Genomic DNA, 14,563 nt, shown 5'->3' with positions numbered 1-14,563 from the left:
AGTTGGAGTTGGAGGGAATGGAAGAGGAATGGTGTCGGCGTTCCTGAGGGGCGAGTCCTCGGGGACTTCAAGCTTTTTCAAAAGAGACATCCAACCAAGGGTAAAACCCTTGTTGCATCCCTGCTTCATTTACTTTTCATAGTCCGTCGTGATGTCGGTCACCCCTTCGGTATAGCCCTTTTCGTCTGCAGCCTTGACTTCGGCCTCTTTGGTGGCCAAAGCATCTTGAAGCTCCTTTTGGGCCTGGGCCATCTTTTCTTCGGCCTCTCTCTTCTGGGCCTCAAGAACTTTCTTGATGGCCTTAGCAAACTCCGCCTTTTCTTCGGTGTCGGTTTGAGCCTTGATGGCAGCCTCGGCCTGATCTTCCAGTTTTTTCATTTTTGATTGCAAACTTTTGTTGGTCTTTTGAAGACTGGAGACCTCCCTCTTCATTTCGGCCAGCTTCTTCCGATTCTCAAAAGATTGTACTAAAAAAGAATGGGCATGCTAAATGGCCTGAAATTAAAATAGAACAGAAGTTGTTAAAAAAAAAATTACAAGTATGGAATGAACAGAAAGAAAGAAAAAGTTGCCAGATAAAGACACTTACTTGAACGGAGCGTTGAAGCATCAGGGCGTAATTCTCGTACTCACTCAACTCGCCGTTTCGATCAAGATCGCCGGGAAGAAGCAGAGCGGTACTGAGAGCTACGCCGACGTTAATATCATCGGCACTATCGTTGGCCATAGCTGGCTTATCTTCCAGAGTGATTTTAGGGGCCCAGGGGGCATCATGTTTTTTGGACCCCGAGGTGGTTGCAGAGGATGACCTCGGCCTCTTTGATTTCGGAGAACCGGATAGTTGGGCCTCGGCACGCCTCTTCTCCGTGGTAGACTAGGACTTGTCACTTTCAGCCAGTTTTGAGATTGGCAAGGTGTCCTCAATGTCAACCTGAGTCACCTTTACCTTAGGCTGAGCCTTCTTTATCCTCTTTTGCTTTGGTAGAGGCTGGGTTTGTATTGGTTGAGCGTCAACATCAGAAGGGATGCTGGCTAAGAGGTCCTTGGCAACTACCTTTTAGCGGCCCATCTCGGCGGGAAAAATAGTTCGTCGCCGACGACGGCGCTGGGATATCGGGATAAGATATGGAGCAGAGGTAGACAGTTGCTTAGCTGGATCTGAGGTTGATCCCTGGTCTGTCTGAGATGTGGACGCGACTTGTGGAGTTGTGACAGATGGTGGAGAAAGGCTTTTCTTCTTCCTTCTTGGGACGTCGGGAAGAGCCGACTTATAAGTAGGGATGAAGTTGAGAAGCAGAGGGGCCTTCCGCTTATGAACTGGCAAATTCAGTAATTTTTTCAAGTCTTTGCTGGGAAAGAAAGACTGTCGGAAGCCCTTTGGTGGCTGAGGAAGAACTGCAAAAAAGAAAAAAGCGTGGACATTAGAACAAGATGTTGAAAACTTTACAAAAAAAAGCAAGAAAATTTGTGAAGGGTGGCCCTTACCAGCTCTTTTCCCGAAAACTGTTCGATTTTGGGGATAAAGATGGAGGAGGTCATCGTTTGGCTGAAATTCCTAGTTACTCGAGACGATGAAGTAATCATCCCCCGCTCCCTTGTTGGAGTCAGGGAGGTCGGCAATGATTTTGTATTCAATGGATCTCGGCTTGAGGTAATAGATGTCACCTTTTTCTGATTTCAGGCGACACATGGTATAACAGTACTGGAAATCGGCAAGAGTAATCCCAGCATTCTCTTGTTTGGCTAAAGCTATGGTACCGTTAATAACTCGGTAAGAATTGATGGCAAGTTGCATTGGGTTCAACTTATAGAAATTAAAGGATTTCACAGAAAAAAGGGTCAAGTGGAAACCTAAGTCCGCACTCAATAAACGTAACCACGGGGAAAGGCATAAAGTTTACATCGGGCATAATAGAGTCATCCTCCCCAGCCAACCTCAGATGAACATTAGCTGAGATTTCGAACTCCTGCCTAAAGTATTCTAATTTTGTCGGGGTGTTTACCCTATGCTTCCACATATCCATGGCGTCGACTTAAACGGAGATATCGAATTTCTGGACGAAGTATTTTTGTAGGGTTTAAAAGACCTCGGCTAAAAATCTACAAATATACTATGATAAGGGTTTGTATGGATCTAGAAGGAATTCGTTTCAATTTTTTCTAAAAATTGTGGGTTCTACAAACAAGTCCCAAACCTAAAACTATGGGGATGAAGGTTGAAAGAACGAATCTGGAAAACAGAAAAACAGGGATCCGTTTCAGAAACAAGAATGGTGATGAAGCCATCAAGAAATCAAGACAAAAAGTTTGCACAAGTATATCAGGCCAAGAACAATGGCAGAAATCAACATGTATGTGAACAGTGCGAGTGTTCAAGACATGGGCAAAGAGCAAAATTATGAAATAAACATGCTCAGATACATGATTCACGAATCAAATATTTGGGTAAAACGGCAATGGCGACTAATGATGAAACAGAATTCCGTAGAGCATAACAAGAATTAAAACCAGAAGGAGTGGTGGCTTACCAGAGAAAAGAAGCCGATGCTTGAGGTCGCTGAAGTCAGAAGAGCGGCGGCAATGGAACAAGTTGGCAAGAACTTCGCCGGAAGAAGTGAAACAACGATTGCAACAGAGCTTCAGAACTTAGAACAATAGAGGATGAGAGAAAGCAAGAGAGAGAAAAAGTTTGAAAAAAGACGATGAAAAGTGGTGAGACGAAAGGGGGAAAACAGGTTTTGTCAAAAAACTTGAAACGGCGGCAAAAACAGGGCAATTAATATGCCTGGAACAGCTAATACGTCAGACGGCGCATGTAGGCACGAGACGACTTACAAGCGCGTAACAAGTACGATCCAGTGAGGGGAAGGCACGTGGCTTAAACGGTTGAGTTGTTATGTATAACAGCTCATACGCGTGAAGAAGCCCTTTGGATTCTTAATCTTTAAGAAGACATATCGGCCTATGATGATGATCTCGGCTTACGCCGATGTACTGACAGGAAGTACCGATATAGGTTCCATCACCTCAGGATGCCGAGGTAATAGAACCTAGGGGGCAGTTGTGGGAATATATTTTATGTGTCTCAACATGCGACCAAGGTGACGCCGACGTGTCAGCCGAGGTGCCATGTGTCCAGGACATGACGCCGAGGTGATCTCAGCAAGGCCGAGGTTATCTCCGAAGATATCAGAATCCGAGATAAGCGGATAAGGCACAAGAGTCCTAGAATGAGGAGGGAGTATAGCATGGATGAGGATAACACTCTTAGAGAATTTATCTTTATCTCTTAGAGAGTCCAGGATAAGCACTGAACAAGAGTCCATTGAAGCTAGGCTTCTGTTGGGACAAGGATTGAGTTAACTATAAAAGAGAAGCACCCCCGTGGGTCTAAGGTGCACAATTTATGTTCTGAACAGTGAATTCAGCACTATTGATTATCTTTGAGAAATATACTGACTTGATCGTCGGAGTGCCCCCGGGTGGACGAACCACCACCGGAATCTTCTCTTTCTGTTGCAGGTCAGCCAGGTGTCATCTATTTTGCCAATTCTCTCCAACTGAATACTGAGTTAGGCAGTGTGATCGGAAAATCACTCACACAATATCCATTACACATTCCAAAATTAGATCGTTTTGTTTCAACTTTAAATTTGAATCATTCTATTATCACAAAAGACCATTGCAGAGATCGACGACAGAGTATCCTAATCCTAATAAAACTAATACTTGAGCCTTAAAAAATGTTGGCTAAAGACCCAACAAACTTGTAGTAAGGACAACACCAACGGATTAGTTTAAGGCTTCTTTTGGGAATTGAAGTGGCAAAATGAGCTGTTCAAAAATTCAGTGTCAAGACTCTCGAAAAGAAAAAAGCCAATTCAGCTTTGATGTATAACTACTGATATAAGGCAGATAGTACTCAGAACATATATATATATATATATCAATTATGAAGGCTCTGTTTGTAAGGTATATCAATATATCAATTGATTGAGCTGCTTCTGGGAAACCTACCACTGTTTTCAGAGAGAAATCAACTTCACCCTTGGACAACTCAATTGCAGAAGTCATTTCTGACTTGGATTCTTCATTTTTCAATGGTGGACTTAAGCTAACTATGTCAAATGTGAAATTCTAAATTATTATTTTCAATTCATTGATTTATTTAGCTTTAAAAAAGGGAAGAAAAAAAAAAACCCATGTCTCATTTGACAAATGCAATTCCAACCAGAAAGTCCAAATTAGACAGGTACTGGCTTATTTCTTGCTCAAAAGCCCAATGGGAGAGGGCATCCCATTAGTTTTTAGTAGCTTCCCATTTTGCCCCTACTCTTCTTCCCTATTCTATTTTTGGCCTTGAAGGGTAAATTGATCATTTTGTATTAGAAGTCAAATAGTAAAACTAAAAAACTATGAACGTGCCAAATAAGAAGAAATTCTTAGAGCATGTTTGGTAACGTTTACGTTTTCAGTCTATATTTACAAAAATTTTATAAACTGATTTTTGTTTATTTTTAGAAAAACATAAACTACAAACGCGTTTAGTTTAGACAAAATATTTTAAAAAATTTAAAAATATAAAAAAGAGTGAGAAATGACAAGTGGTGGCGGGTGGTGACAAGTGGTGGCGGTAGAAGACAGTGGTGGAAAATGATGGCAGGTGGTGGTGGCGGAAGACGGTGGTGGAAAATGGTGATAGGTGGTGAGTGCTGGTGGCAGAAGACAGCGGTGAAAAGTGGTGGCAAGTGGCGGGTGGGTGGGTGGTGTATGATGGTGGTGGCGACGGGTGGGTGGCCAGTGGTGATTGGTGGTGGCGAGTGGTGGTTGGTGGCGGCAGGTGACTGGTGGTGGCAGGTGGTGATGGCGAGCAGGTGGATGGTAGTGGCGGGTGGGTGGTGGTGGCAGCGTCGGCGGCAGCAGGGGGTGTGTGGTGGCGACGAGTGGGTAGCAAGTGACTGGTGGTGGTGGCAGGTGGGTGGTGAGTGGTGGTGGCAGGTGGTGTGAGGGATGGGTGGTGGCGGCAGAGGACGGTGATGGAAAATGGTGATGGGCAGTGGCTAGTGTTGGGTGATAAAAAAAAAAAAAAAAAAAAACTTAAAACGTAAACTCATTTTTTGAGTTTACTTTTTTTAGTCAAATTTATAAAGTGAGACTACTAATTTATAAATCAAAAATTTACCAAACAAGTTTTTATTTGAATTTTTAAAATTTTTATAAATATAAACTGAAAACGTAAGTGTTACCAAACGCCACCTTAACATTCTTTTTTATCAGCTTATTTTTACCCAATAAGTTGACTTCTTAGGTTACTCGGGGAAAAAAAAAACCGACTTCGAGCATTGCCAATTTGGCTAGAAACCAGGTTACCTTACCATCTCAACCAACAAAATTGCGTGAAAGAAAAAGCTAAAAGACAAGAAAACCCGGGAAATTCAAGCCCTTCAAAACCGTTCAACATATTCTTGCCACTAGTTAGGTAAACATCATAAAGCTAAAAAAACATCATAAAGCTAAAAAAACTCCATTATATAAAGCCCAGTATTTGTGCTGAACACAACAAAGTTAACCTAATCTTCAGTCAACCAAGTTTTTTTTTTTTTTTTTTTTCCACGATTACCCCCATTGATATTGCCTGTATCCCCCAGATATACAGTCTGCTTCATTCCCAGTCACGGATGAACAAACGAGTAACATAAGCAGAGCGAAAATAACTAAATGCTCATAAAATTCACTGTTACACAACCCCAGAAGGAAGACGGAGCACAAGCTGACCTCCAAAAACACTGCAAACCAAAAGGACTTGTTAAAAATGAATAAATAAATTGCATTCAACGAATGCTTGATTGTCTGAAGAACATGAATATGTTGTCATGAAAAGTTCATTTGACCTTTTTATGTAATAGTAACAGAAGTCTGCTAGTATGAAAGTTTGAACAATTTCAGATATAAGAACCATCGAAGGCCATAATCCATAACCTAGTGCTGTCAGAAGATGCCCACGACTGTCCAAAACCTGTTGAAGGCAATAGAAAATGAAGAAATAATGGCAAATCATACATCCAATTGTGTAGAAGATTAAGTAAAGCAAACTTACACCGCTGCAAGAAAGGTCAAATTCACAAGGATAGAGTTGACAACCATAATGGCACAAGTTATTAGATCATAATTTTGGTAGAACACATCTATTGTCCATAAAGCCAATAAATGTATTAACTCTTCAATTACAATAAGGCAATGTCTTTCAGCTCAGTAAATGAAATTTAATTTCGTTGGTGGTCTTTGTGATGGAAAATAACTTCTTAAATCAAGAGGCGGGGATTCAAGTAGGGGAGGAATATAGAAGTTCAGGGAGGGAGGGACTTATCTTTAAGGTAGATTTTGAGAAGGCATATGACCATGTGAATTGGCAACTTTTAGATTTTGTAATGAACAAGAAGAGATATGGTGAGCGGTGGAGAACTTGAATTAAGAGATGTTTGTCGACTTGTAACATGTCAGTCATAGTTAATGGTAAACCAAAGGATTGTCTTAGGGCTTCGCGGGGGCTACGACAAGGGGACCGATGGAAAATAACTTCTTAAATGTATTAACTTAGCTTTATTCAAAGCAAGAGGTGAATAGACCGGGTATTGAAGGACTTGAGTGGGGAACCGTTGATCAGGCAATTGCAACATGGCTTGAAAGGCCTTTTGATGAAACAGAAATTTGAGAGGCGGTCTTTGATTATGAGAGAGACAAAGCTCCAGGTCCGGATAGTTTTTCCATGACTGTCTTTCAGGATTGGTGGGAGGTGGTGAAAGGGAATTTGTTGAGAGTGTTTTTGAAATTTTATGAATCGAGGGTTGTTAATTTGAGCTCAAATGCCACATTCATCTATTTAATTCTTAAGAAAGTGAATGTTATAAGAATTGGAGATTTTAGACCTATCAATTTGGTAACATCACTCTAAGATTTTGGGAAGGCTCTATCAAAACGACTAAGGATGTCTTTGGAGAATATTGTGTCTAGGGTGCAAGGGGCTTTTGTGAAAGGAAGACAAATCTTAGATGTCGCTTTAGTGGCAAATGAAGTAGTGGAGGAATATAAAAGTTCAAGGAGGGAGACTTATTTTTAAGGTGGATTTTGAGAAGGCATATGACTATGTGGATTGGCAGTTTTTGGACTTTGTAATGGACAAGAAGGGATCTTGGATTAGGAGATGTTTGTCGACTTGCAATATGCCAGTCATAGTTAATGGTAAACCAGGGGATTGCTTTAGGGCTTCGCGGGGGCTACAACAAGGGGACCCACTATCTCCTTTTCTTTTTATTTTGGTGGCTGATGTACTAGGAAGGATGGTCGATAGAACAAAAGAAGCAGCTCTTTTTGCAGGGTTGGAGATGGGGAGGGATAGAGTTTTAGTGTGACACATGTATAATATGCGGATGATACCATATTTTTTTCTTCAGGGCATAAAAGTCAAATAGTTAATCTTTATTCGATTCTGAGACTTTTTGGGGTTATCTCAGGGCTTAAGGTTAATTTGGGGAAAAATAGTGTGATGGGAATTAATATGCAGCAAGATCAGCTTCAAAACAGGGCAACACTTTTAGGATGTGCTATAGAGTCACTTTCGTTTAAGTATTTGGATCTTCCATTGGGGGTAATCCTAGGAATAAAGCTTTTTGGAATCCAGTTGTGAAAAAGATTGGCAAGAGATTAGAAGGGTGGAGCAAGGCTTTATTATTGCGTGGGGGTAGATACACTTTGGTTAAGATTGTTTTGAGTGATATTCCTATTTATTATTTATCTTTGTTCAAGGTTCCAGTTAAGATGGCAAGGTCACTAGAAAAGTTGATGAGGGATTTTCTTTGGGAAGGCAAGGATGAGGGAGAAAATGATCACTTGGTGAATTGGGAGTTAGTGTTGCTATCTAAAGAGAATGGGGGTTTGGCTATCGGTAATATTTTGGCTAGGAACAAAACCCTTCTTGGAAAGTGGTTATGGAGATTTTCACTTGAGACTAATTCACTATGGTATTCGGTTATAAGAAGCAAATATGGGACTCATGACAATCGTAGGGATTCAAGGGTGGTTTTGAATGGTAATTGTTATGCTCCTTGGAAGTCAATTTCTCAAATTTTCACTTGTTGGTCTCGTCATTTTTCTGTAAGGATGGGCAATGGGGAACTTGTTCAATTTTGGGAGGATATTTGGCTGGGTCAATCTTCTTTTGCTGTTGATTTCCCACATCTATATAGAGTGGCTCGATCTCATAATTCTTCAATTGCTTCCATGGGTTGTTCACTTTTGGCTCCAATTTCTTGAAATTTTGATTTTTTTAGGAATCTTAAAGATAGGGAGGCTTCACTGTTGACTTCTTTATTATCCAGAATTGATAGAGATTAGTTGGCGGTGTGTGATATGTAGGCTTTTGCTCGTGATTAGCTTGTTAGGGGTTTCATTTTTTGTATTCTCATTGTCCTTTTGTAAGAGGATGCCTCATCCTCGCTTCCTTTTTTTGATTTATCAATAAAGTTTTTATTGTTGATCAATAAATAAATAAATAACTTCTTAAATCATGCACTCTAAATTTTGTCTAAACAATTTGCATTCTCCATTAAATAAGCAACCAATTCAAAAAACATACCTTCGAACATACTCCATTGAAGAAACAATTTAAATAGTGCCACATGTTTTATAAACACTTTTTCATAATCCGGGCATATTTTTACAAGAGGCAGAGCCATCCAAGGTATACATGAGATTGAAATTTTGGCGGACATTAAATGTGTCAACAACAGGCATTTTAAGGAGCATATGGCACTGCCTAAGCGATTTAAACTATTATCTTTTCCTGTGCCAACTATATTATAGACCATACAAAATTCAGGTAAGGTATTGGATGGTTTAGTTCAAACCAAAATTTAGTACGTAAGATGCTGTTTCTTGACAATCCCCTTACAGTAAATTAGATCAATAGAAAATTTCTAAAACACAAGAATCAGATTGTATTCCTCAATCAAAAATAAATGTAAGATATCCAAAGTTTGCAGGTCAAACCTGTAGAACCCAGTGAGCACAGCTCAAGAACCTTGCAACGCCCAATGCAAACACATAATGAGCTGTGAATGGTTCAACAATCTGAGAGAATAAAAAGAAGAATAAGCATGGAGCTGAGCACTAATACTTGATCCAAAGAAAATCAAGTATCTAAAGTTTCAGAGGATTTTACCTTTGTATTTTGCATGACACGCAGCTGGGGTAATACAGAAACAGCTTCCAAATATACACAGAATGCCCAGAAAACCCTGTTGATAAAATGATGTGATGTGGATGGATGAATTAGCAAAGCCAACACAGCACATGGTAGCACCTACAACATGATGAAAAACAAGGTTAATTTTTCTCGAGAAAAAAAGAATTTCACATAAGATATACAAAACAAAATTAACTTAGAAGTAACAAAAATGAATGTTCAAAATGCAGCTATTCGAATGAGCTAAGCTCATGCCTATAAGCCTAAAACTAGGAGCTCCTTTGATATCACATGCTATTCTACCAAAGCAATTTTGAAAAAATGCTGTCGATTATTTGATTATTGCAGCATGAAAGAAATGGAGAAAGTCTTATGTAATTATCTATTATGCATTTCATTGCTAATAGGACAAATTTCTTAAAACAGTTATATAATTGACCATTCTTCATGGTTATGCGAATCAATAACTAATGAGCATAGATGGCAAGATGTTCTAATCTATAAAAGAACCAATATTCACTGCTTCAATTCATAGTAGTACTTTCAAAATTATTAGCACATTGTCCAAAGCAAGGATCTTGAAATCCATATATGCAATTTGTAACTGGTAACAGCAATAAACACTAGTATTAATCCAGAAAATAGAAAAGACGGCTTCTCATAAATCAGTACACAAGAACAAAATGTTGGTTGCCAACCAAAAGCTGCAGCAATTTGATGTAAATTACATTAATGTATGCATATAGATATTATACGCATTGCAGAAGCTAGATTACTAAACACGGGATACTGAAATTTTGGCAGCCAAGGAAGATCAGAAAGGTCTCAGTAGTCATTACTTCTTCCAATCAAAATAACGATTTAACAAGAAGAACAAAATTAAATACACAAAATTCTAGTTGGACAGCATAGAGAAACAACTTGGCCTTAACCACTCATACACAATAATTAAATTTTAGTAGTGAGTAGAAAAAATGAGAGGGTTAAAGGAATACAGTAGAGTACCAAAGCAAAAATATGAATTTATTATCCATTATGAATGTAGTCCTACAAATGTCTAACATCTGATAATGAAACAGGAAAATATATATATATATAACACCTTCTGGTTCAGTATGACATGAACTTTACTTGCAGAATATTTGAAATTTTATAATCAGTTGTTTAATTTAAGCTTTGATTTAAGCAACAGCAAACTCCTATTCACATATCTCATAAAGAATTAATGACAAATTGGTGCTATTTGAAGGACAACAAGAAAGTCAAATCTTGTTGGTCCTTAAAAAGTTCAGAGTCGTTGATTCAAAAGAAAATATAAGAGGATACAGCATAAAATAGCATGGAAACAAGAAGGCTTACCACATAATATATAGCAAAGTTGTCTTTGTCCTCCATGTAGCTTGATTTCAGTTTAAAACGAATCATATAAATAACCCACAAGGTTGTAGCCAATGTGGACAAATCAAGCAATGTATGTATATCATATTCCATGACAAAACTGCAATACAGCCTAACAGCTAAAAATAAGGCTGTCAGGTCTTGAGATTTAAGTGAGAGTCCTGCAGATAATAACCAAATCCAATCAGTGTTGTTAGCCAATGTGTAATAAGAAAAGTGACTACATCCAAAACACAAGAGAAATAAGTTCCTAAAAGCAATAAATGTTGTGTGGCATAAGCAAACCACATTAACCCAATCAAGAAAGAAAAAGCAATTAACAATTTATATCCAGGGGAAGTATAAGAAACTATTTGAAGCTATATAATTCTAGCTTCAAATGAAGGAATATCGAGTCACTAGTGTTTCAATGAGTTTCAGAGAATAAATCTGTTGTTTTAACTTGCAGGACACAATTGGGTTCTCATGTACTAGATCCAGCATTGGATTCATGATGCCATGTAATGGGTGAAACAATTCATTATTCACTTGTTAACATTACCTCGTATATTTCAATTGCATAAGAAAGCAATGATTGAAAAAGTTGAGTAAATTACCATGAGGCTTTTTACTAAAATGATGAGGTAAACTACGCAAACAACAGCCCTTAGATCATGGTATCAAGCAATGGTAGTTAGACAAATTACGCTGCTGGAATGCATTTTAATTTGAAAATGAACAAAAGTATGTAGGAGTTATAGAATCAAGCAAAAATTTTATTTTTCGTCTTAAAAATAGGCAAACTTATGAAAAACATTTGTGGGCCAAAGCAAAAACAAAAGTAGGTAGGAGTAAACAAACTAAAATGTTTTTTTCGTCTTAAAAATAGGCAAACACATGAAAAACATTTGTGGGCCAAAGCAGAAACAACATAGTACATAGCACAAACTACAAATAACCTAACCTTCACAGGGTAGCCCTTGAATCCTTGATTGTCATAAAATGATATAAAAATTCAAGTATAAAATACACATGCACACGCTAAAAAGAGGAAGACCCCGATAAGACGATAAGTAAAAAATAACAAATGGTATCAATAGAATTCCCAGGAAGACCCCAATAAGACGATAAGCAACAAATAACAATTTTTTATTTTTTTTTTTATTTTTTTGATCAGCAACAACAAGTAACAAATAACAAATGTTATCAATAGAGTTCCCCAAGTTTCATAATGGAACCATGAATTGTGAATATCCAAGAGGACTCCAAGAGGAACCATGAATTGTGAATATACAAGTTCAACATTAACACTTACAACAGAGGTTCGCTGAATTGAGATAATAATGGCCATACTGACACATTATATTCAAAAATAGTTACCAACAAACGAAAATTGAGCCCTAAACCATTGATTGAGTCCACCACTAGATAAACAAAACTAGTTGACCATGCAATCCCCAGAAAACAGAAAAATGTAAAATTACCAATATAAAACTCTGTCCCATAAAACAAAGAGATAAAGACAATATTTCAATTTAGACCCAATTTTTATTTATTTTTTTTATAGAAAAACCGTAATGAGTGCAAACCCCAATACGCGAAACCATCAAAACAAACAAAACTAATTTATTCAACCTCCGTTTGGTTGCTGAGAAACCATGCGCGAAAAAAAATTTGGGATCTTATAACAGTCTCGAGATCACCCAATTGGCCAAAAGCTCCAAACTTTCCATTCTTTTCCTGTAATTCCCCAGCAACCAACCACAACCCATATCACATATACATAATATATTTATAAATTTGAGGATTTTGGATTACCAGCACAAGTTTTTTCCTTCATGAGCTTGTAGATAAGGACACAGATTCCCATTGAGTGAACAGCCTCGGCGGCGACGAAGAGGTTGTCGTGATCGTGTACGATGACTCGCAGCAACACCAGAGCAGCCATGCCGGTGACGACGGCGAGGAAAGCCTTCACCTTCGGGGGTTGTCGTCGGACCCATAACGAGACGGCTTGGATCGACCTTCTGGGTGGTCTCATGGTGGTCTCTGTTTCTCTATTTGGGGATTTGGAGAGGTGGGTGGGCGATCTACGGCGGCGATGCGGCGGCGAGAAAGTGAGAGAAAAAAGGCAGATTTATTGGGTATAGAAGAGGAAACAGTTGGGAGTTGGGAGAGCCCTTGGATTGTTTTTTATTTGGATTGTGATTGTTAAGAAAAATATAACACATTAGTAATAATCTTATTAACGTGAATCTTATTTTATTAAAATTTGTAAATGTATTAATAAGATTGTTAATGATTGTTGTATTAATAAGATTGTTAATGATTGTATGAGTATTTCTAACATTGTTAGATTATTAATGTTGTTTATTTCATTATGATGGACAATTGAAGCGTTGTTAGACCATGACTCTCGAGTCTTTTCAAGAAAATTATTCAATGTTCTTATAGTAAACTTAGTTGGTATTCTAAATAAATTGTTATTGGTTTAAATAAAAAAATTTGTCATTTTGTGTTAGAATTTTAGAAAATAAAATGTTAGGTATCAATCTATAAATAAAATAGAATATTACTCTAAAAACATTGAATAATTTCTTCCTTTTCAAACATGGGGAGGAGTTCTGCTCTATTTTATTTATTTTTTTAATTTGTAAAATAAGATTTTACAATAATAATAATACACAAAAAAAATTACAAATTTAAAATAATTATATTATTTGTATATAAAAAAATAACTCATGTAATATATATTTTCATTTCCATCAATAATTGATATTATCATTATTCACATTAAAATTTATAGTAATTATCGATGCGATTAGACACTAGTTGTATTAGTTTTATTTTTTAATCTTACTAAAGATAATTGGTGTAGTTATACAATTTTTATGAGATTAATTATCTTATTTTTTTAAATTTCAATGGTAATAAATGTAATTTGTCCCTTCAATTCACCTTTTTAATCTTCAAACATTAAAAGAACTTAATAAAATCATAAACTAAAAGGTGCAAGTCAAACAAAATTTGATTAATTTGATAAAGGATCTTAATGGTATAGATCCATAAAAAAATCCTTGCAATCCACACAATTTGAAACTACCATTCACCACCTTCTTAATCATTGGGATATTTTGGGAAGCCCAAAAAAAACTAATTTTTAGTTTTTTATTCATTTTGAATCATATCATCTCTCACATCTTTTATCTGTAAAAAGACAAAATAAATTTAAAAAGTCAAAAAAATAATTTTTTATCAACTTCTTAAAACACTCCATTATCTCCCTAATCATAATCCTCCAATATCCCATAGGTTGCATCATTATTAAGACATTTAGGGCTGGTTTGGATAAACCTAAAAAAGATAAAAAGTTAAAAAAATTATTAAAAAAATAAAAAATTTATCATTATTCACAAATTAAAAATATAAAAAAAATTACACAAAAAAAGAACAAACCAACTCACTTCTGAAGTGATCATACAATCTGACTTTGTTTGTACAAATTACACAGGCGGGTGCACAAACAGGAAGGTGTTGTTCAGCCTCTGGGGGCCATCACGGGTTCCGTTTTGATAATTTGAACCGTCAATATGTAGAACTCGTCGAGTACTATAAGCTTGTAAAAAATCACGTTAATTGAATATCGATAACTATATGATCAAATCAGTTTTGTATAAAAAAATAGACGGTAAACAAATTAACGGTTCACAAAAAACTAATCCGATAAGATAGTTATCGATATTCAATCAACGTGATATTTTATAAGTATATAGTACTCAACAAGTTTTACACATTGAACAGTTCTGATTATCAAAACGGGACCGTGGTAGGTCTCCACAGGCCAAACAGCACCGTCTAATCCGATCTCGAACTGAAGGCAAGCTTCTTCTATACATGTTCTGAAGTATGCTGCCCAACCTAAGTACTGGCCATAAGTCTCAATCA

At 37.1% G+C, this 14,563-nt stretch overlaps 1 protein-coding gene across 1 annotated transcript; it reads right to left on the bottom strand.

Annotated features, from left to right (window-relative positions):
- Nucleotides 1–5,410: 5,410 nt before the first annotated feature.
- LOC114299204 (uncharacterized) lies at nt 5,411–13,106 on the bottom strand. Its single transcript, XM_028243894.2, has 6 exons — nt 12,437–13,106; nt 10,601–10,800; nt 9,218–9,358; nt 9,046–9,126; nt 5,892–6,016; nt 5,411–5,786 (listed from the first exon to the last, which is right to left on the bottom strand). Exons 1-6 carry the CDS (start codon nt 12,657–12,659, stop codon nt 5,738–5,740), a joined length of 819 nt encoding a protein of 272 aa, XP_028099695.1. The 5' UTR covers nt 12,660–13,106; the 3' UTR covers nt 5,411–5,737.
- Between the last annotated feature and the right edge of the window lie 1,457 nt (nt 13,107–14,563).

Source organism: Camellia sinensis, chromosome 2 (genome assembly GCF_055761805.1).
Source record: "Camellia sinensis isolate YWXY chromosome 2, ASM5576180v1, whole genome shotgun sequence".
Lineage (NCBI taxonomy): Eukaryota > Viridiplantae > Streptophyta > Magnoliopsida > Ericales > Theaceae > Camellia > Camellia sinensis.
Note: the sequence above shows the minus strand (reverse complement) of the source record. Positions and strands in the feature narration are given on the sequence as shown.